Here is a 21,526-nt window from a genome sequence, read left to right on the forward strand (position 1 = left end):
TCTATAGCAAGAAATTTGTGGAGTGGTTGAAAACAAGTTTAAATGACTCCAGCAGTAGTGTATGTAAACATCAGACTTCAACTGTACATTTCCTGCATCATTCTCACATTTCTGAGCACATATATAAATAAATACTGTAATGCAGTACTTCCTTTATCAGAGACTAACCATGACTGAAGCTAAACATTCAGAGTTGTTGGTTCATTCCGGATTGTCTCTCATGGTACATTTGGATGACATCATCGTAATTGTCCTAGTTTCAACACCTTTTGCAGTTATGTTCCCTCCACCATCCCCAGTATGATAGCTACAGCTAAAAGAGGCTTGCTGGAGACAAAATCATATTGCTGTGCAAAACCCCAAAAGAACAGTTGCTAAAGGACACCATATAATGGTTTAATTGAGTCAGTCAGTCAGGCCCACAATGCTTAAACAGAAAAGACATTCCTTATTAATAATAACACATTTTCATTAAATAGTGTGACTGTAAAATATTATTCAAAGCTACATGTAGTGTTGTCAATTCATTGTAGTGCCAATAGATGGCAACTTGGGTCTGATTCGTAAACAAAAACAAAGGCATTGGTTTCTTTGGGACAACGGAAAGCAGTAAATTTGATTTGATAGGCTTGTCATGTAAAACCAAACTCTTCCTTTAAAGGGATAGTTCACCAAATTACAATATGATGTATTAGTTTCCTTACGCTGTAAGCCAGTGGTATTCAAATTCGGGGTCGCAACTCCTAGAGGGGTCGCGGGGAATGTATTTATTGGTTCAAAACATTTGATGAGCGAGATGAAAATGTAATCAATTGCAGGTTATTTGTTGATGTAAAAATATACATTTTCAGATTTGAAGGTTGTGTTGTTAGATTTGTGGAGGGGTGGGTCAGCAGAAATTTTAGTTGTTTGAAAACCCCCCCAAAGGATTGAGAATCCATAACATTTTTGTTGTGATGGTTTAATTTAATGTTTCATTCAATGTGTTTTATTTTATTTTTGTTTGTTTTGGAGTCAAACATAATAGTTTCAGTATAGTTTTAGTTTTTCAAACGGGTTGCTAATTACTTTATTTCAGTTTACTCAATCATTTATAATGATTCGTTTTTGTTTTAATTTCAGTTTTGATTTACCACAATAACCTTGGTAAGTGGTCTATGGAGATGGAATGAATCTATGCTTTGGTTTATAGTTTCCTTGGCGCTGTTTCCAAATGATAATGTTTTATCATGTGTGGCACAAATCCCATTCAAGTCATGGTATTAGCATTTTTCGCCAATCATGTTTAAATCATCTATAAGTGACTTTGTTGAGCTCATAATCCATTTTAGATACTTTCGGATAATTTGGACATCTGCGAACAATGCTAATATCGGTGCCATGACTGGAATGGGATTTGTGCCACAAATGCTAAAACATTAGCATTTGGAAACAGTATCAAGGAAACTAAACCAATGCATGGATTGCTGTCATACCTTGTCCATAGACTGCTTACAGGATAAGGAAACCAATATGTAATTTTGTAATTTGGGTGAACTATCCCTTTAAAGTATAATTTCTAAATAATCATTGGACTTCAACATAAACAATAAAAATAATTGCATCATGTCTTTCCATGTAAGGGCTAACAATAAGGTTTTATATTTCTTATTTGCAGTCACAGATCTCAGCATTCTAACACAAAGTGTCGATTGTACCATTATGTACGTATGAGTTAGAAAAACGTTAATTCCAGGCAAGTTCAAACTTTTAGTGTCGAGGAGGATGTGAGAGTCAGTTGAGAGGGTTCAGTCAGTGTGTTTGAGGAATAAGGGTTCTAGGGTTCCATGTTGAGAGAAGGTGACATGGACCGTACAGAAAGTGCTGCGGTGCATCTTTTCTTCCTCCTCCTCCTGTCCTCCTGCCCCCTGTTCTCTGGTCAAGTCTCAAAGTACTTGTAGATCTGAGAAACATACTGCATGACACTCTGCCAGTCCGGTCTGTCCGTGTGCATCAACTCATCAATGTCCTGAAAGGGCAGACAGACATATAGACAGAGAAAAAAAACAGTTCACTCAACTGTTTGATGTAGGAGCATTATACAACATATCATACATGGATGCTATACACTGAGTGTACAAAACTTTTGGAACACCTTCCTACTGTAATATTGAGTTGCACCCTCTTTTACCCTCAGAACAGCCTCAATTCGTCGGGGCATGGACTCTACAAGGTGTCGAAAGCATTCCACAGGGATGTTGTTCCATGTTGACTCCAATGCTTCCCAAAGTTGTGTCAAATTGGCTGGACGTCCTTTGGATAGTGGACCATTCTTGATACACACAGGCAACTGTTGCGCAACCCAGCAGCGTTGCAGTTCTTGACCTACTCAAACCGGTTTGCCTGGCACCTATTACCATACCCCGTTCAAAGGCACTTAAATATTTTGTCTTGCCTATTCACCCTCTGAATGGCACACATACACAATCCTTGTCTCTATTGTCTCAAGGCTTAAAAATCCTTCTTTAAACTGTCTCCTCCCTTTCATCTACACTGACTGAAGAGGATTTAACAAGTGACATCAATAAGGGATCATAGTTTTCACCTGGATTCAGTCTATGACATGGAAAGAGCAGGTGTTCTTAATATTTTGTACACCTTGTGTATATAAACATGAAGAAATTCTACATATATTATATTATATACAAGACTGATTTTCATCATTATCGATTATGCAGATCAATTCAAACTCAGCCTGGACAGAAAAAGTACTGTATGACTAAAGGTGTGTGTGTGTATGTGTGTGTGTGTGTGTGTGTTTGTGTGTGTGTGTGTGTGTGTGTGTATGTGTTTGTGTGTGTGTGTGCATGCCTGTGTGTGCTTGTGTTGGTACACAGATTTGGATCTTAATCTTTGGCAACAGATCGTGGCTCAGACACAAATCAGGTTCGAGATAATAATGGTGAGAGAAAAACAGACAGGGAAGGGTGAGCCTTAGAGACACAGACAGGCCAGCATTTACAGGGTCAAGATACCTGTCTTGTCCTGTGACACTGCCATCAGAGCAGCCCTAGCCAGGGTTGGGTCAGCTTTACATAACAGCCTTAGATTTGGTGGTGCTTAGTAGTGAGTCACCACCACCATACTGTTTACTGTCAAATGTCTGATGTAAACAATCAGTCTTCTGGGATGAAACCATATGTTTGATTTCCAAGGAAATGGCATAGACCTGGGGAACCCATAAAAAATCTATATATCTGTCTCTAACATGGTAACCTCTAGGATCAAGAGAGAAACTCAAGTGTTTTAGTACTATATCTCTTGACACAATGATGAAAATAATCATGGCCTCTAAACCTTCAAGCTGCATACTGGACCCTATTCCAACTAAACTACTGAAAGAGCTGCTTCCTGTGCTCGGCCCTCCTATGTTGAACATAATAAACGGCTCTCTATCCACCGGATGTGTACCAAACTCACTAAAAGTGGCAGTAATAAAGCCTCTCTTGAAAAAGCCAAACCTTGACCCAGAAAATATAAAAAACTATCGGCCGATATAGAATCTTTCATTCCCCTCAAAAATGATAGAAAAAGCTGTTGTGCAGCAACTCACTGCCTTCCTGAAGACAAACAATATATACGAAATGCTTCAGTCTGGTTTTAGACCCCATCATAGCACTGAGACTGCACTTGTGAAGGTGGTAAATTACCTTTTAATGGCGTCATACCGAGGCTCTGCATCTGTCCTCGTGCACCTAGACCTTAGTGCTGCTTTCGATACCATCGATCACCACATTCTTTTGGAGAGATTGGAAACCCAAATTGGTCTACACGGACAAGTTCTGGCCTGGTTTAGATCTTATCTGTCGGAAAGATATCAGTTTATATCTGTGAATGGTTTGTCCTCTGACGAATCAACTGTCAATTTTGGTGTTCCTCAAGGTTCCGTTTTAGGACCACTATTGTTTTCACTATATATTTTACCTCTTGGGGGATGTCATTCGAAAACATAATGTTAACTTTCACTGCTATGCGGATGACACACAGCTGTACATTTCAATCATTTCACTATTGTAAAGTGACTGTTCCACTGGATGTCATAAGGTGAATGCACCAATTTGTAAGTCGCTCTGGATAAGAGCGTCTGCTAAATGACTGTAATGTAATGTAAATGTAATGAAACATGGTGAAGCCCCAAAATTGCCCTCGCTAGAAGCCTGTGTTTCAGACATAAGGAAGTGGATGGCTGCAAACTTTATACTTTTAAACTCGGACAAAACAGAGATGCTTGTTCTAGGTCCCAAGAAACAAAGAGATCTTCTGTTGAATCTGACAATTAATCTTGATGGTTGTACAGTCGTCTCAAATAAAACCATGAAGGACCTCTCCGTTACTCTGGACCCTGATCTCTCTTTTGATGATCATATCAAGACTGTTTCAAGGACAGCTTTTTCCCATCTACGTAACATTGCAAAAATCAGAAACTTTCTGTCCACAAATGATGCAGAAAAATGAATCCATGCTTTTGTTACTTCTAGGTTAGACTACTGCAATGCTCTATTTTCCGGCTACCCGGATAAAGCACTAAATCAACTTCAGTTAGTACTAAATACGGCTGCTAGAATCCTGACTAGAACAAAATATGTGATCATATTACTCCAGTGCTAGCTTCCCTACACTGGCTTCCTGTTAAGGCAAGGGCTGATTTCAAGGTTTTACTGCTAACCTACAAAGCATTAGATGGGCTTGCTCCTACCTATCTTTCCGATTTGGTCCTGCCGTACATACCTACACGTACGCTACGGTCACAAGATGCAGGCCTCCTAATTGTCCCTAGAATTTCTAAGCAAACAGCTGGAGGCAGGGCTTTCTCCTATAGAGCTCCATTTTTATGGAATGGTCTGCCTACCCATGTGAGAGACGCAGATTCGGTCTCAACCTTTAAGTCTTTACTGAAGACTCATCTCTTCAGTAGGTCATATGATTGAATGTATTCTGGCCCAGGAGTGTGAAGGTGAATGGAAAGGCTCTGGAGAAACGAACCGCCCTTGCTGTCTCTGTCTGGCCGGTTCCCCTCTCTCCACTGGGATTCTCTGCCTCTAACCCTATTACAGGGGTTGAGTCACTGGCTTACCGGTGCTCTTCCATGCCGTACCTAGGAGGGGTGCTTCACTTGAGTGGGTTGAGTCACTGACATGGTCTTCCTGTCTGGGTTGGCGTCCCCCCTTGGGTTGTGTTGTGGCGGAGATCCTTGTGGGCTATACTCGGCCTTGTCTCAGGATGGTAAGTTGGTGGTTGAAGATATCCCTCTAGTGGTGTGGGGGCTGTGCTTTGGCAAAGTGGGTGGGGTTATATCCTTCCTGTTTGGCCCAGTCCGGGGGTATCATCAGATGGGGCCACAGTGTCTCCTGACCCATCCTGTCTCAGCCTCCAGTATTTATGCTGCAGTAGTTTATGTGTCGGGGGGTTAGGGTCAGTCTGTTATATCTGGAGTACTTTTCCTGTCTTATCCGGTGTTCTGTGTGAATTTAAGTATGCTCTCTCTAATTCTCTATTACTCTCTCGGAGGAGGATCTGAGCCCTAGGACCATGCCTCAGGACTACCTGGCATGATGACTCCTTGCTGTCCCCAGTCCACCTGGCCGTGCTGCTGCTCCAGGTTCAACTGTTCTGCCTGCAGCTATGGAACCCTGACCTGTTCACCGGACATGCTACCTGTCCCAGACCTGCTGTTTTCAACTCTCTAGAGACAGCAGGAGTAGTAGAGATACTCTTAATGATTGGCTATGAAAAGCCAACTGTCATTTACTCCTGAGGTGCTGACTTGTTGCACCCTCAACAACTACTGTGATTATTGTTATTTGACCATGCTGGTCATTTATGAACATTTGAACAACTTGGCCATGTTCTGTTATAATCTCCACCCGGCACAGCCAGAAGAGGACTGGCAACCCCTCATAGTCTGGATCATCTCTACGTTTCTTCCTAGGTTTTCGCCTTTCTAGGAAGTTTTTCCTAGCCACCATGCTTCTACACCTGCATTGCTTGCTGTTTGGGGTTTTAGGCTGGGTTTCTGTACAGCACTTTGAGATATCAGCTGATGTAAGAAGGGCTATATAAATAAATGTGATTTGATGTGTTTGTCTCACTCCATCTCATGAAGCTTGAGGGATGATTATTCTAAGACTGGGTTGGTTGGCAAATGTCTTGACTCAGACGTCCAGTGGGGTTGGACTTTGTAATGTCCTGGCAATCCTGACGTTCCATTGTAACCTCAACTATGACTTCCCCTACACTAATAGCAGAGTGAAGTGAACCATAGTTTCACATTAAGCACTTAAGCCTGACTTAATTCCTTATTTAGGTCCCTTGGGTGTGTGAGTGCTTTGGATTTGAACTATCCTTGAGATTTGTGTATTTGGAAAGTTCTCTCTCAGGGAGTAATTTTAACATTTGCATGGGTTTAAGAAAGATGCAAGGACCCAACTGGGATCCTGACTGTAACAAACTTGGGTTCAAATACTATCTGAAATCTTTCAAATACTTTGAGTGTTTGCCTTAGCCTGTCTAGAGGGTCAGCTTGTCATGTTTTGTCATATATTGTCTTGTCCTTGTGCTTTCCCTTCTGTTCATTTCCCCCTGCTGGTCTTATTAGGTTCGTTCCCTTTTTCTATCCCTCTCTCTCCCCCTCCCTCTCTCTCCTCTCTATCGTTCCGTTCCTGCTCCCAGCTGTTCCTCATTCTCCTAACTCACTCATTTACTCTTTTTTTTTTACTACGAGTGGATTTAAGTTTTTTCCTGTTTTGTTTTCTTCTTGATTTTTCCAGGATTATTTCCTTTGTCATATACTGGAATAAAGACTCTATTTTCGTTAAGTCGCTTTTGGGTCCTCATTCATCAGCATAACAGAAGGATCCGACCTAGAATGGACCCAGCGACTACGGATTCTCGTAACACTGCCGTCGAGATCCAGGGAGCTATGCTCGGCAGACACGAGCAGGAATTGTCTGCTGCTCGTCATGCCGTTGAGACCCTGGCCGCTCAGGTTTCCGACCTCTCAGGACAGTTTCAGAGTCTTCGTCTCGTGCCACCAGCTACTTCCTGGTCTTCCGAGTCTCCGGAACCTAGGGTTAATAACCCACCATGTTATTCTGGGCAGCCCACTGAGTGCCGTTCCTTTCTCACCCAGTGTGATATTGTGTTCTCTCTCCAACCCAACACATACTCAAGAGAGAGAGCTCGGATTGCTTACGTCATTTCACTCCTTACTGGTCGGGCTCGAGAGTGGGGCACAGCTATCTGGGAGGCAAGGGCTGAGTGTTCTAACAATTATCTGAACTTTAAAGAGGAGATGATACGGGTTTTTGATCGTTCAGTTTTTGGTAGGGAGGCTTCTAGGGCCTTGGCTTCCCTATGTCAAGGTGATCGATCCATAACGGATTACTCTATAGAGTTTCGCACTCTTGCTGCCTCTAGTGACTGGAACGAGCCGGCGCTGCTCGCTCGTTTTCTGGAGGGACTCCACGCTGAGGTTAAGGATGAGATTCTCTCCCGGGAGGTTCCTTCCAGTGTGGACTCTTTGATTGCACTCGCCATCCGCATAGAACGACGGGTAGATCTTCGTCACCGAGCTCGTGGAAGAGAGCTCGCGTTAACGGTGTTCCCCCTCTCCGCATCGCAACCATCTCCTCCCTCCGGCTCAGAGACTGAGCCCATGCAGCTGGGAGGTATTCGCATCTCGACTAAGGAGAGGGAACGGAGGATCACCAACCGCCTTTGTCTCTATTGCGGTTCTGCTGGACATTTTGTCAATTCATGTCCAGTAAAAGCCAGAGCTCATCAGTAAGCGGAGGGCCACTGGTGAGCGCTACTACTCAGGTCTCTCCATCAAGATCCTGTACTACCATGTCGGTCCATCTACGCTGGACCGGTTCGGCTGCTTCATGCAGTGCCTTGATAGACTCTGGGGCTGAGGGTTGTTTTATGGACGAAGCATGGGCTCGGAAACATGACATTCCTCTCAGACAGTTAGGGAAGCCCACGCCCATGTTCGCCTTAGATGGTAGTCTTCTCCCCAGTATCAGATATGAGACACTACCTTTAACCCTCACAGTATCTGGTAACCACAGTGAGACCATTTCCTTTTTGATTTTTCGTTCACCTTTTACACCTGTTGTTTTGGGTCATCCCTGGCTAGTATGTCATAATCCTTCTATTAATTGGTCTAGTAATTCTATCCTATCCTGGAACGTTTCTTGTCATGTGAAGTGTTTAATGTCTGCTATCCCTCCTGTTTCTTCTGTCCCCTCTTCTCAGGAGGAACCTGGTGATTTGACAGGAGTGCCGGAGGAATATCATGATCTGCGCACGGTCTTCAGTCGGTCCAGAGCCAACTCCCTTCCTCCTCACCGGTCGTATGATTGTAGTATTGATCTCCTTCCGGGGACCACTCCCCCTCGGGGTAGACTATACTCTCTGTCGGCTCCCGAACGTAAGGCTCTCGAGGATTATTTGTCTGTTTCTCTTGACGCCGGCACCGTAGTGCCTTCTTCCTCTCCTGCCGGAGCGGGGTTTTTTTTTGTTAAGAAGAAGGACGGTACTCTGCGCCCCTGCGTGGATTATCGAGGGCTGAATGACATAACGGTTAAGAATCGTTATCCGCTTCCCCTTATGTCGTCAGCCTTCGAGATTCTGCAGGGAGCCAGGTTCTTTACTAAGTTGGACCTTCGTAACGCTTACCATCTCGTGCGCATCAGGGAGGGGGACGAGTGGAAAACAGCGTTTAACACTCCGTTAGGGCATTTTGAGTACCGGGTTCTGCCGTTTGGTCTCGCTAATGCTCCAGCTGTTTTTCAGGCATTAGTTAATGATGTACTGAGAGACATGCTGAACATCTTTGTTTTTGTCTACCTTGACGATATCCTGATTTTTTCACCGTCACTCGAGATTCATGTTCAGCACGTTCGACGTGTACTCCAACGCCTTTTAGAGAATTGTCTCTACGTGAAGGCTGAGAAGTGCGCCTTTCATGTCTCCTCTGTCACATTTCTCGGTTCTGTTATTTCCGCTGAAGGCATTCAGATGGATCCCGCTAAGGTCCAGGCTGTCAGTGATTGGCCCGTTCCAAGGTCACGTGTCGAGTTGCAGCGCTTTCTAGGTTTCGCTAATTTCTATCGCCGTTTCATTCGTAATTTTGGTCAAGTTGCTGCCCCTCTCACAGCTCTTACTTCTGTCAAGACATGCTTTAAGTGGTCCGGTTCCGCCCAGGGAGCTTTTGATCTCCTCAAGAAGCGTTTTACGTCCGCTCCTATCCTCGTTACTCCTGACGTCACTAAACAATTCATTGTCGAGGTTGACGCTTCAGAGGTGGGCGTGGGAGCCATTCTATCCCAGCGCTTCCAGTCTGACGATAAGGTCCATCCTTGCGCTTATTTTTCCCATCGCCTGTCGCCATCGGAACGCAACTATGATGTGGGTAACCGCGAACTGCTCGCCATCCGCTTAGCCCTAGGCGAATGGCGACAGTGGTTGGAGGTGGCGACCGTTCCTTTTGTCGTTTGGACTGACCATAAGAACCTTGAGTACATCCGTTCTGCTAAACGACTTAATGCACGTCAAGCTCGTTGGGCGTTGTTTTTCGCTCGTTTCGAGTTTGTGATTTCTTATCGCCCGGGTAATAAGAACACCAAGCCTGATGCCTTATCCCGTCTCTTTAGTTCTTCTGTGGCTTCTACCGATCCCGAGGGGATTCTTCCTTATGGGCGTGTTTTCGGGTTGACTGTCTGGGGAATTGAGAGACAGGTTAAGCAAGCACTCACTCACACTGCGTCGCCGCACGCTTGTCCTAGTAACCTTCTTTTCGTTCCTGTTTCTACTCGTCTGGCTGTTCTTCAGTGGGCTCACTCTGCCAAGTTAGCTGGCCATCCCGGCGTTCGAGGTACACTTGCTTCTATTCGCCAGCGGTTTTGGTGGCCTACTCAGGAGCGTGACACGCGCCGTTTCGTGGCTGCTTGTTCGGACTGCGCGCAGACTAAGTCAGGTAACTCTCCTCCTGCCGGTCGTCTCAGACCGCTTCCCATTCCTTCTCGACCATGGTCTCACATCGCCTTAGACTTCATTACCGGTCTGCCTTCGTCTGCGGGGAAGACTGTGATTCTTACGGTTGTCGATAGGTTCTCTAAGGCGGCACATTTCATTCCCTCGCTAAGCTTCCTTCCGCTAAGGAGACGGCACAAATCATCATTGAGAATGTGTTCAGAATTCATGGCCTCCCGTTAGACGCCGTTTCAGACAGAGGTCCGCAATTCACGTCACAGTTTTGGAGGGAGTTCTGTCGTTTGATTGGTGCTTCTGTCAGTCTCTCTTCCGGTTTTCATCCCCAGTCTAACGGTCAAGCAAAGAGGGCCAATCAGACGATTGGTCGCATATTACGCAGCCTTTCTTTTAGAAACCCTGCGTCTTGGGCAGAACAGCTCCCCTGGGCAGAATACGCTCACAACTCGCTTCCTTCGTCTGCTACCGGGCTATCTCCGTTTCAGAGTAGTCTGGGTTACCAGCCTCCTCTGTTCTCGTCCCAGCTCGCCGAGTCCAGCGTTCCCTCCGCTCAGGCGTTTGTCCAACGTTGTGAGCGCACCTGGAGGAGGGTGAGGTCTGCACTTTGCCGTTACAGGGCGCAGACTGTGAGAGCCGCCAATAAACGTAGGATTAAGAGTCCTAGGTATTGTCGCGGCCAGAGAGTGTGGCTTTCCACTCGTAACCTTCCCCTTACGACAGCTTCTCGTAAGTTGACTCCGCGGTTCATTGGTCCGTTCCGTGTCTCCCAGGTCGTCAATCCTGTCGCTGTGCGACTGCTTCTTCCGCGACATCTTCGTCGCGTCCATCCTGTCTTCCATGTCTCCTGTGTCAAGCCCTTTCTTCGCGCCCCGTTTGTCTCCCCCCCCCCGTCCTTGTCGAGGGCGCACCTATTTACAAGGTACGTAGGATCATGGACATGCGTTCTCGGGGACGTGGTCACCAGTACTTAGTGGATTGGGAGGGTTACGGTCCTGAGGAGAGGAGTTGGGTTCCATCTCGGGACGTGCTGGACCGTTCGCTGATTGATGATTTCCTCCGTTGCCGCCAGGATTCCTCCTCGAGTGCGCCAGGAGGCGCTCGGTGAGTGGGGGGGTACTGTCATGTTTTGTCATATATTGTCTTGTCCTTGTGCTTTCCCTTCTGTTCGTTTCCCCCTGCTGGTCTTATTAGGTTCGTTCCCTTTTTCTATCCCTCTCTCCCCCTCCCTCTCTCTCTTCTCTCTATCGTTCCGTTCCTGCTCCCAGCTGTTCCTCATTCTCCTAACTCACTCATTTACTCTTTTCACACCTGTCCCCTATTTTGCCCTCTGATTAGAGCCCTATTTCTCCCCTTGTTTTCCGCTTCTGTCCTTGTCGGATCCTTGTATGATGTTCGCTGTGCTGTGTCCTTGTCTCGCCCTGTCGTGTTTTGTCTCCTTCAGATGCTGCGTGTGAGCAGGTGTCTTAGTCTGCTACGGTCGGTGCCTTCCCGAAGCAACCTGCAGTCAATGGTCGAGTCTCCAGTCTGTCCTCGTTACTACGAGTGGATTTAAGTTTTTTCCTGTTTTGTTTTCTTCTTGATTTTTCCAGGATTATTACCTTTGTCATATACTGGAATAAAGACTATATTTTCGTTAAGTCGCTTTTGGGTCCTCATTCATCAGCATAACACAGCTGGGCAGGGTTTGCACATTTTAAACTATTCTATTAGGTCCATAGTGTCAGACATGCTCAATCAAGCCCATCTAAAGTATTTGCAGTGATTTCAAATAGCATTTGAACCCAGGTCTATGATCCTGACTATCCCAAGCACCCAGCTACCATAGTGTGCCTTGCTCTTCGCATGCATTGAGGGCAAAACGCCCCTAAAGAATGTAGGACATGGAAAATACCATTGTCAATCAAGTTACGTTAATGTCCAGAGAGCTAACATACACTGTCATAAAGCACACATAGTGTACCAATGCCTACAAAAGGGTTCTAAAAGGGTTCTTCGGTTTTCCCCACAGGATAACCTTTTTTCAGTTCCAAGTAGAACCCCTTTTGGTTCTAGGTAGAACCCTTTTGGGATCCATGTCGAACCCTCTGGGGAAAGTGTTCAACATGGAACCCAAAGGGTTCTTCAAAGGGTTCTCCTATGGGGACAGCCAAAGTACCTTTTTAGGTTCTAGATAGCTCCTTTTTTAAAATAAGAGTGTAATCCTGCTACGTCCACACAGATATACCCTCCACTGTCCTCTAAACACCCACACATTCACTATACAAAACTGGGCAGGTTTAAAATAATCTCTCATTCCTTGTCACACCTTAGCCTATCCATTATTGGCATGACAACGAACATGACAGGGGAGCTGGCACAGGCACAGAATGAGCTAGGTTTATGGGAAATAACAGTAAAAATATTTATTTTAAAGCAGCAATCAGCAGTAGAAATAATAACAAAGCGTACTCCCTGCCTGTATCTGTAAAAAGCTGAGGGATGGGGCTGAAAAAAATGTAAACACTCTCAAATTCATAGAGAGATCTATAGATGTAAGGACTGACCATGATATCAAAATTATAGTTTTAACCATCTTTTAAGGCTATATAGTGTTTGTTTACATTTAATTTAACACTGGAGTAAAACAACCCTATATTTTGTATTCTGATGAGGCGTAACAGTTGATGAGGCATTTATAAGTTATATTCTTCAAGAATCAATGGGAACATATCATTCATTTATAAGTCCAAAAATGTATGCAACAACTGCTATTTGCACCTTTAAAATAACTATTACTCATGGTGATACATACCCATCCATACACACTCGTTGTATATTCAGTATTTCAAAATGGCTGTTGGTTTGGAGTCAGATCAAATCAAAACTGTGATCTATGATTTTCCTGACACGTATGCACATGCACACACTCAAGCATGCACACTCGCACAGAAACACAGACTCACACACAGACACACACTGCTAAATGCAGCTGTTTGCTCTACACCAGGGATCATCAACTAAATTCAGCCGCGGGCTGAACCCTCTTGAGCAGATGGTCTTGGGGCGGAACATAATTTAAAATAATTGGCAGACTACAAGCCCAAACAGATATAATACTTGACTAACATGTAATAATTTGTATAAAATGACATGTCTCTATTATGAGTGGGAATACTTGGGAACAGATTTCCAAAATTAAAATCACTTGGAGCTGATTTCCTGGTGGTTTTACAGTCTTTTATGTCCAACAACAACAACAAAAAATATTATAATTTGCTCAGAAAACTTGGGGGGCCTATGGACCGCCAGTTGGGGAACCCTTCTCCACACAGTGGCCGTGTCTGAATTCCCATACTTGTGTCCTAAATAGTAAGTCATTTGAATATGGGGAAAAATACATGTTGAATAGTATGCAACATTTTGAAAATCGAGTCTACTTTAAATGCCTAGATGTCACAGTAATCACTTAGATATGGGGATGTGCTACTGAAATCGACAAATAGCGGGAAACAGTGTAATCACGCATTACGCCTTCTCAGTATGCAAAAAAGGAATGTGTTATATTAGGCCAATGTGAATTTAGGAAAATGGAGCATGGTTTAAATGCCAGGATGTTATACTCATTCCGATCTTCATCTAGCAGAATTTGATGCACACTTTCCCACAATGCATTGGAAGAAGTGGGCTGCGAGTGATAGGCCTTAGTTCTGTTCAAGTAGTCAAACCATTAATTAGGGAAGATGCCAAATAGCGAAACTATGTCATTTTTGTTCTCCTTAAAATTATCACGAGTAGGCTATTGCATCTTAAGCTACAACTGAAGACAGACTTATTTTTTAAAAGTGGATTTCTGTTTTCTCATTGAAAAGTGTTTCTTGTTCCTTGTCCTTTGCCAGTACTAAACCATATTTAATTTCTGAATGTGTCTTTTGATTTCTGAATGTGTCTGCACCGAGGACTCAGGATGTGGCTGAGTTATTGATGTCAAGTTAATCAGGCATTTTAATTTAAACATATGGATTGTAAGCTAGGTAGGCTAGGTTATCTATTTAATTATTTAATTTATGGATAATGCCTTAGCAGTCACTCTGATCTGGTTCCCAATGATCAGTGCTTTAGTTTACTATGTTGCTGCCCAACGGTTCTGAATTTGCGATGCATCTGCCTGTCCATGTTGTTTTGTGCATTAGCCTTTTGATTTGAACATTTAAAAAGTGTTGGTGTGTGCACTAGGCTATTTATTTGAACATTTAAAAAGTGTTGGTGTGTGCACTAGGCTATTTATTTGAACATTTAAAAAGTGTTGGTGTGTGCACTAGGCTATTTATTTGAATTTATACATGTTTCAACACTTTGGTTTCACTAATAAATATGTTGAAATGGAACCAAATGATATGTTTCTGTCTTCAGTCCTTTTTAAATAAGATAGATGGGCTTTATGGGCTGTGATTTAGGTTGAATGTGATATTCTGCCTATAACCAGCCTTACACCTATAACTCCATTCCTATTCTATACAGAGTTTAGAGAAATGAATCGAATTGGAAATGAGCTACAGAATTATCAGGATAGTTAATGTGATGCATGTCTGTTGAATTTGGAAAACTCTACCAGCACTTGGCCCCGCCCTATCTAAACAGCCAGTCAGGAGATTCTACTGAGCTACTGCATTTCGGCCGTGGCATACTGCATACTTTTTAACTAAACGGTATGTGCTAAATAGTATGTAACGATGAGTAGCCTACGTATGTAGTACGCTAGTGTGGGTATTCGGACACAGTCACTATATTGACTTCTTAAACAGTGTTGCACTGAGGCAAATCCAAAGGCAGATGACAATGCCAAGTTAAAAAACAAGTCAATACGGTTTCACGTCATAAAACATATACATCTGACATCTGAATAAATTTAAAGTAGTCAATCTACGGACAGTCTTCTGTTGATTGGTCAAAGACAAATTTATAAAAGGCGCAGCACGTCTGTTCAGGTTTTCTACATCACTGGTTTGTGTGTGTGTTACTCTGTGTCTGCGTGCGTAGGCCTGTGTTGACAGTGGTAAATGCCTTGAGTAGTTCTGCAGGGATGGTTTGTGTGTGTCATGATAACAGTCTGCTCCAGAGGGAGAGAGAGAGGACTGCTGCAGTCAATGATGGGTTTGAGGGGCTCTGAATACGGGTCTCTGGAACAAGTTGGACCTGCCGTGGTAAGGTTGGGTGTGTGTGTGAGGGGAGGTGGAGATCCTAAGACGAGCAAGGATCCTGACGCCCATTTGTGCACAAATGTCACACAAACAGGCCAATAATATGCTCCAGTTTGTTTGTTCATGAAATATTGTTTGTTTATGCTCCAATTTTGTTTGTTCATGAGAGAGGATCCCTGCAACCCATGTATGCAGATGTCAATGAAGCATGAATGGCACCAGTGGCATGACACCTTTGGCACGACACCACATTTATATAACATTTTTAATGTAATATGGACGAAAAATAGTAATAGTAAAACAAAACATTGCAGATTTTATAGACACAGTGTGGGAACAGATGCTTGAGGCACTTCAACCAACTCTATCAGAAATGTCAAATCAAATCAATGTTAATTTGTTGCTTGCACAGGATACAACATGTGTAAACAGTACTTACTTACAAGCTCTTCCTCAACAATGCAGTGTTGAATATCAAAGATAAGAAATAGAAAATCCTGAATAGGATCCTAAAAGAGCACGGAAACCATACTAGGTCAGATAAATACGGATAAAAACACACAATTAATAAAACACACAAGAATATTTACAAGGACAGTACCAGTACCATATATGCAGGGATACAGTGCTAGTTGAGGTTGATACTGTACAGTACCAGCCAAAAGTTTGGACTCACATACTCATTCAAGGTTTTCCTTTTTTTCAAGAATTTTCTACATTCTAGAATAATAGTGAACACATCAAAACTATGAAATAACACACAACCAAAAAGTGTTAAACAAATCAACATATATTTTATAGTTGAGATTCATCAAAGTAGCCACCCTTTGCCTTGATGACAGCTTTGCATACTCGTGGCATTCTCTCAACCAGCTTCACATGGCATGCTTTTACAAAAGTCTAGAAGGAGTTCCCACATATGCTGGGCATTTGTTGGCTGCTTTTCCTTCACTCTGTGGTCCAACTCATCCCAAACCATGACAATTGGGTTGAGGTCAGGGGATTGAGGAGGCCAGGTCATCTGATGCAACACTCCATCACTCTCCTTCTTGGTCAAATAGCCCTTACACAACCTGGAGGTGTGTTGGGTCATTGTCCTGTTGAAAAACAAATGATAGTTCCACTGAGCGCAAACCAGATGGGATGGGGTATCGCTGCAGAATGCTGTGGTAGCCATGCTGGTTAAGTGTGTTTTGAATTCTAAATAAATCACTGACATTGTCACCAGCAAAGCACCACCACACCTCCTCCAAGCTTCACGGTGGGAACCACACATGCAGATTATCCGCTCACTTACTCTGCATCTCACAAAGATACGGCAGCTGGAACCAAAAATCAAAATTTTGATTCATCAGACCAAAGGACAGATTTGCACTGGTCTAATGTCCATTGCTCGTGTTTCTTGGCCCAAGCATGTCCCTTCTTCTTATTGGTGTCCTTTAATAGTGTTTTCTCTGAACAGTTGATGTTGAGATGTGTGTTACTTGAACTCTGTGAAGCATTTACTGGGCCTGCAATTTCTGAGGCTCGTAACTCTAATGAACTTATATGCAGCAGAGGTAACTCTGGGTCTTACTTTCCTGTGGCGATCCTCATGAGAGCCAGTTTCATCATACCACTTCATGGTTTTTGCGACTGCACTTGAAGAAACTTTTAAAGTTCTTGACATTTTCCGGATTGACTGACCTTCATGTCTTAAAGTAATGATGGACTGTCATTTCTCTTTGCTTATTTGAGCTGTTCTTACCATAATAAGGACTTGGTGTTTTACCTAATATGGCTATCTTCTGTATACCACCCATACCTTAACTTTAACTTTTTACAAGGCACACCTGTTAATAATGAACTTTTAACAAGGCACACCTGTGAATTGATGGTTGGGAGAAGTTGCTCTCGGAGGATGTGTTGGTACCATTCTTTATTCATGGATGTGTTCTTAGGCAAAATTGTGAGTGAGCCCACTCCCTTGGCTGAGAAGCAACCCCACACATGAATGGTCTCAGGATGCTTTACTGTTGGCATGACACAGGACTGATGGTAGAGCTCACCTTGTCTTCTCCGGACAAGCTTTTTTTCCGGATGCCCCAAACAATTGGAAAGGGGATTCATCAGAGAAAATTACTTTACCCTAGTCCTCAGCAGTCCAATCTCTGTACCTTTTGCAGAATATCAGTCTGTCTCTGATGTTTTTCATGGAGAGAAGTGGCTTCTTTGCTGCCCTTCTTGACACCAGGCCATCCTCCAAAAGTCTTCGCCTCACTGTGCGTACAGATGCACACACCTGCCTGTTGCCATTCCTGAGCAAGCTCTGTACTGGTGGTGCCCTGATTCCGCAGCTGAATCAACTTTAGGAGACGGTCCTGGCTCTTGCTGGACTTTCTTGGGTGCCCTGAAGCCTTCTTCACAACAATTGAACCGCTCTACTTGAAGTTCTTGATGATCCTGTAAATGGTTGATTTAGGTGCAATCTTACTGGCAGCAATATCCTTGCCTGTGAAGCCCTTTTTGTGCAAAGGAATTATGATGGCACGTGTTTACTTGCAGGTACCCATGATTGACAGAGGAAGAACAATGATTCCAAACACCACCCTACTTTTGAAGCTTCCAGTCTGTTATTAGAACTCAATCAGCATGACAGAGTGATCTCCAGCCTTGTCCTCGTCAACACTCACAGCATTGTGTTAACTAGAGAATCACTGACATGATGTCAGCTGGTCCTTTTGTGGCAGGGCTGAAATGCAGTGGAAACATGTTTTTGGTATTCAGTTAATTTACATGGCAAAGAGGGACTTTGCAATTAATTGCAATTCATCTGATCACTCTTCATAACATTCTGGAGTATATGCAGATTGCCATCATACAAACTGAGGCAGCGGACCTTGTGAAAATTTATATTTGTTTCATTCTCAAAACTTTTGGCCATGACTGTATTTGTCACAATTTAATCAACTCAAAGTTCTGTCAAAGTCACCACGCTATTTCGTTGATGTAAATTAGTTTAAATGTAGGCCTAAAATATTATGTGATTATTGGACTACAGTCTAGTGAAAATTACATTTGATTTAGCTTATTTTTGACTGAGCTTGTTGGTACTTTTCTCTCCCCTTACACCTGGCTATCAGGGGAATTTTGGAAGGTTGTGGCTGTTTATACTTTATGATAACCCACTTATTGTGGTTATTTTGTCACAGGGAACATATCCGATTCTCCACTTAACAACCAGATAAGCAAATAGGCCTAGTAGCAGTGACTCAGCACCAGTAGCAGAAATAGTGCCCCGGTACAACAAATATCTGCAAATCTAGTGAAGCCCATGCACTCGCTTTTGTTATTGTAACATCATGGAACAAAATGTCTATTTCCTCGAGCGTGTTTGTGGACACATTGTACCATACATTTTGTTAACAGTGAGTAGTCCTAGCTGCACTTCATATGTTGAGCGTCTGCCATTGGCACAAAGATAGATTGGAGATTTCATGAATGTAAGATGGAGATTACCTTCAGTAAACTGCATTGAGAGGTCGCGTGTAGGCTACATACACTATATATACAAAAGTATGTGGAAACCCCTTCAAATGAGTGGATTTCAGCCACTCCCATTGCTGACAGGTATATAAAATCGAGCACACAGCCATGCAATCTCAATAGACAAACATTGGAAGTAGAATGGCCTTACTGAAGAGCTCAGTGACTTTCAAAGTACCACCGTCATACGATGCCACCTTTCCAACAACTCAGTTCGTCAAATGTATGCCCTGCTAGAGCTGGCCCTGTCAACTGTAAGTGCTGTTATTTTGAAGTGGAAACGTCTAGGAGCAACAACGGCTCAGCTGCAAAGTGGTAGGCCTCACAAGCTCACAGAGTGCTGAAGCGTGTGGCGCGTAAAAATTGCCTGTCCTCGATTGCAAAACTCATTACTGAGTTCCAAACTGCCTCTGGAAGCAACGTCAGCACAATATCGAGAGTTTCATGAAATGGGTTTCCATGGCTGAGCAGCCTCACTTAACCCTAAGATCACCATGCGCAATGCCAGAGCAGGTACTGTTAATGCCGATAGCCTGTGGGTGAGGGTGGACAGCCATTGGTTAGCTGTTCAACAGTCTTATTGCTCAGGGATAGAAGCTGTCTTGGAGCCTGAGAACAGTCCATGGCTGGGATGGTTGAAGTCTTTGGCAATTTTCTGGGCCTTCCACAGACACGCCTGGTATAAATGTCCTGGATGGCTGGTAGCTTTGGCTCAATGATGTACATGGGCCGTCCGTACCACCCTCAGTAGAGCCTTGCGGTCAAGGGTGGTTAAGTTGCTATTCCAGGCAGTGATTCAGCTAGTCAAGATGCTCACGATAGTGCAGCTGTAAAACTTCTTGAGGATCTGAGGGCCCATGACAAATCTCTTCAGTCTCCTGAGGGAGAAGAGGCGCCGTTATAACCATGTTACCTGGACACCGAGGATCTTGAAGCTCTTGACCCTCTCCACTTCAGCCCTATTGATGTGGAGAGGGTCATGCTCCCCCCACTGTTTCCTTCTTGGTCTTGCTAACATTGAGGGAGAGATTGTTGTCCAGGCACCACACTGCCAAGTCTCATCGCTGTTAGTGATCAGGCCTACCACCGTCGTCAGAAAATTTCATGATGGTGTTGGAGTCGTGCGTGGCCACACAGTTGTGGGAGAACAGGGAGTACACGAGGGGGCTAAACACACACCCCCGTGTTGAGGGTGAGATTGGTGAAGATGTTGTTGCTTACCCTCACCACCTGGGGTCTGCCCATCAGGAAGTCCAGGATCCAGTTGCAGAGGGAGGAGTTCAGTCCCTGGGTCCCTAGCTTGCTGACGAGCTTGGAGGGCACTACAGTATTGAACGCTGATCACTCTATCACTTGATAAAATTCAATCATCTAATCAAATGTTGCTTCTGGAGATGACCAACTCAAAGCATGCTATTCATTCTGTAGTTAATCAAATTAAGGTCATTTGTTTAGGAATAAACCAGATCAAAAAGCGTCCATGCTTCTTTGGTGCATTGTCTGGTCTCTGGTTGCTCAGTTCAACTCACCAGGGAGGGTTTGATGCCAATGCTCTCTGCAGCCTGAAACGCCAGGGACAGATTCCGGCCCTGTAGGGAAAACATACAGTGTTGATCATTACAAGGTCTTCCTCCTCCTATTCCTCCTCTTCCTCATTCATTACACACTACAGAGTGTCCCTCTTCCTCCTATTCCTCCTCTTCCTTACTCATAACACACTGCAGGGCCCTCCTCTCCTCCCGTTTTCTCTTCCTCCACTTCCCCCTCTTCTTCCACACGTATTACCACACAGATCGCTGCAAACAGCATCAAACAGCACACATCTCCACAAATAAACCCTTTTAAACACACAGGCCATATTCCCTCTGGGACCAGGACAAAACGTATGCCTGAGTGGAGGGAGAGGACAGTCAAAGAGTCACTGACCTGCCGAACTGCTAAAACAGAGGGCGACCTACAATGAGGTGAGTTCGAGGCTACGCAAGCTAAATCTGTGCAAGCTAGATGAGGCTTCATCCACCCGGCAAAACTCATCTTGACCTTCCAGAACACAACACACATGTTTTCCACTGTCAAGACTTCTTTAATAATCACATCAAACCCAACACACAAGGGGACAAGTCGATAGATGGAACCCTATCATGACTGGCTCAATATTCAGGTATGTTATCCATGCATGATCACTCAGCCTAGCCTATTGCTATGATTCTGCCCTCAGAATAAGACAATGACGAGGATCCAGCCTCCCCACTCCCCAATTGGATACAAGGAACATTAATACTATTTTTGTTGAGATTTGGATTTTGTTGTTATTATATTGCCTATGGTCCAGGACATTAAAACAGTGATCACACCACACCAACTAATGGACAATGGACAATATACTGAGGTGTCCCATATGGGCTACTACTCCATTTACACTATTGCATTTACCTCCAAGAGAGGACCTGACCTACTGGCCATGATGTATTATTGTCTAGAGTATCTAGAACAGATGTGTCATTCAAATGTTGCTCCGGAGGGCCGCACAGAAAATGTATTCTATTTCCTCGCCGACAGAATTTGCAAAACATAGTCCTCTATTCATCGTTTTAGGAATTTTCGTTACTTCCTGACTGTCTAGCTTTAATTTTGGTTATTGTTAGCAAGCTGGACACAGTCAAGAAACCATTATCATTTCTACACTGTTTCGTTTTGGTTTTAGTCATTTAAAAGTATATTGAGTTTGTTTTACTACACACAAAAAATAAGACAAAAAATTAAATAACAATACTAATAAATACATGTTTTAC

General features: G+C 43.7%; 1 protein-coding gene across 4 annotated transcripts in view; it reads right to left on the bottom strand.

The window, feature by feature from the left end:
- Positions 1-375: 375 nt before the first annotated feature.
- Positions 376-21,526, bottom strand: part of LOC123998604 (cytospin-B-like) — a 187,965-nt gene continuing 166,814 nt past the window's right edge. For all 4 annotated transcript variants that reach the window (XM_046303616.1, XM_046303618.1, XM_046303617.1 and 1 more), the window contains 2 exons: positions 20,264-20,323; positions 376-2,008 (listed from right to left, as the gene is read on the bottom strand). In XM_046303616.1, coding sequence (XP_046159572.1) covers positions 1,919-2,008; positions 20,264-20,323 — 150 coding nt within the window. In that variant the 3' untranslated portion in view covers positions 376-1,918. The remainder of the gene's footprint in view (positions 2,009-20,263; positions 20,324-21,526) is intronic.

The sequence above is a fragment of the Oncorhynchus gorbuscha genome, linkage group LG16, assembly GCF_021184085.1.
Source record: "Oncorhynchus gorbuscha isolate QuinsamMale2020 ecotype Even-year linkage group LG16, OgorEven_v1.0, whole genome shotgun sequence".
NCBI classification, from domain to species: domain Eukaryota; kingdom Metazoa; phylum Chordata; class Actinopteri; order Salmoniformes; family Salmonidae; genus Oncorhynchus; species Oncorhynchus gorbuscha.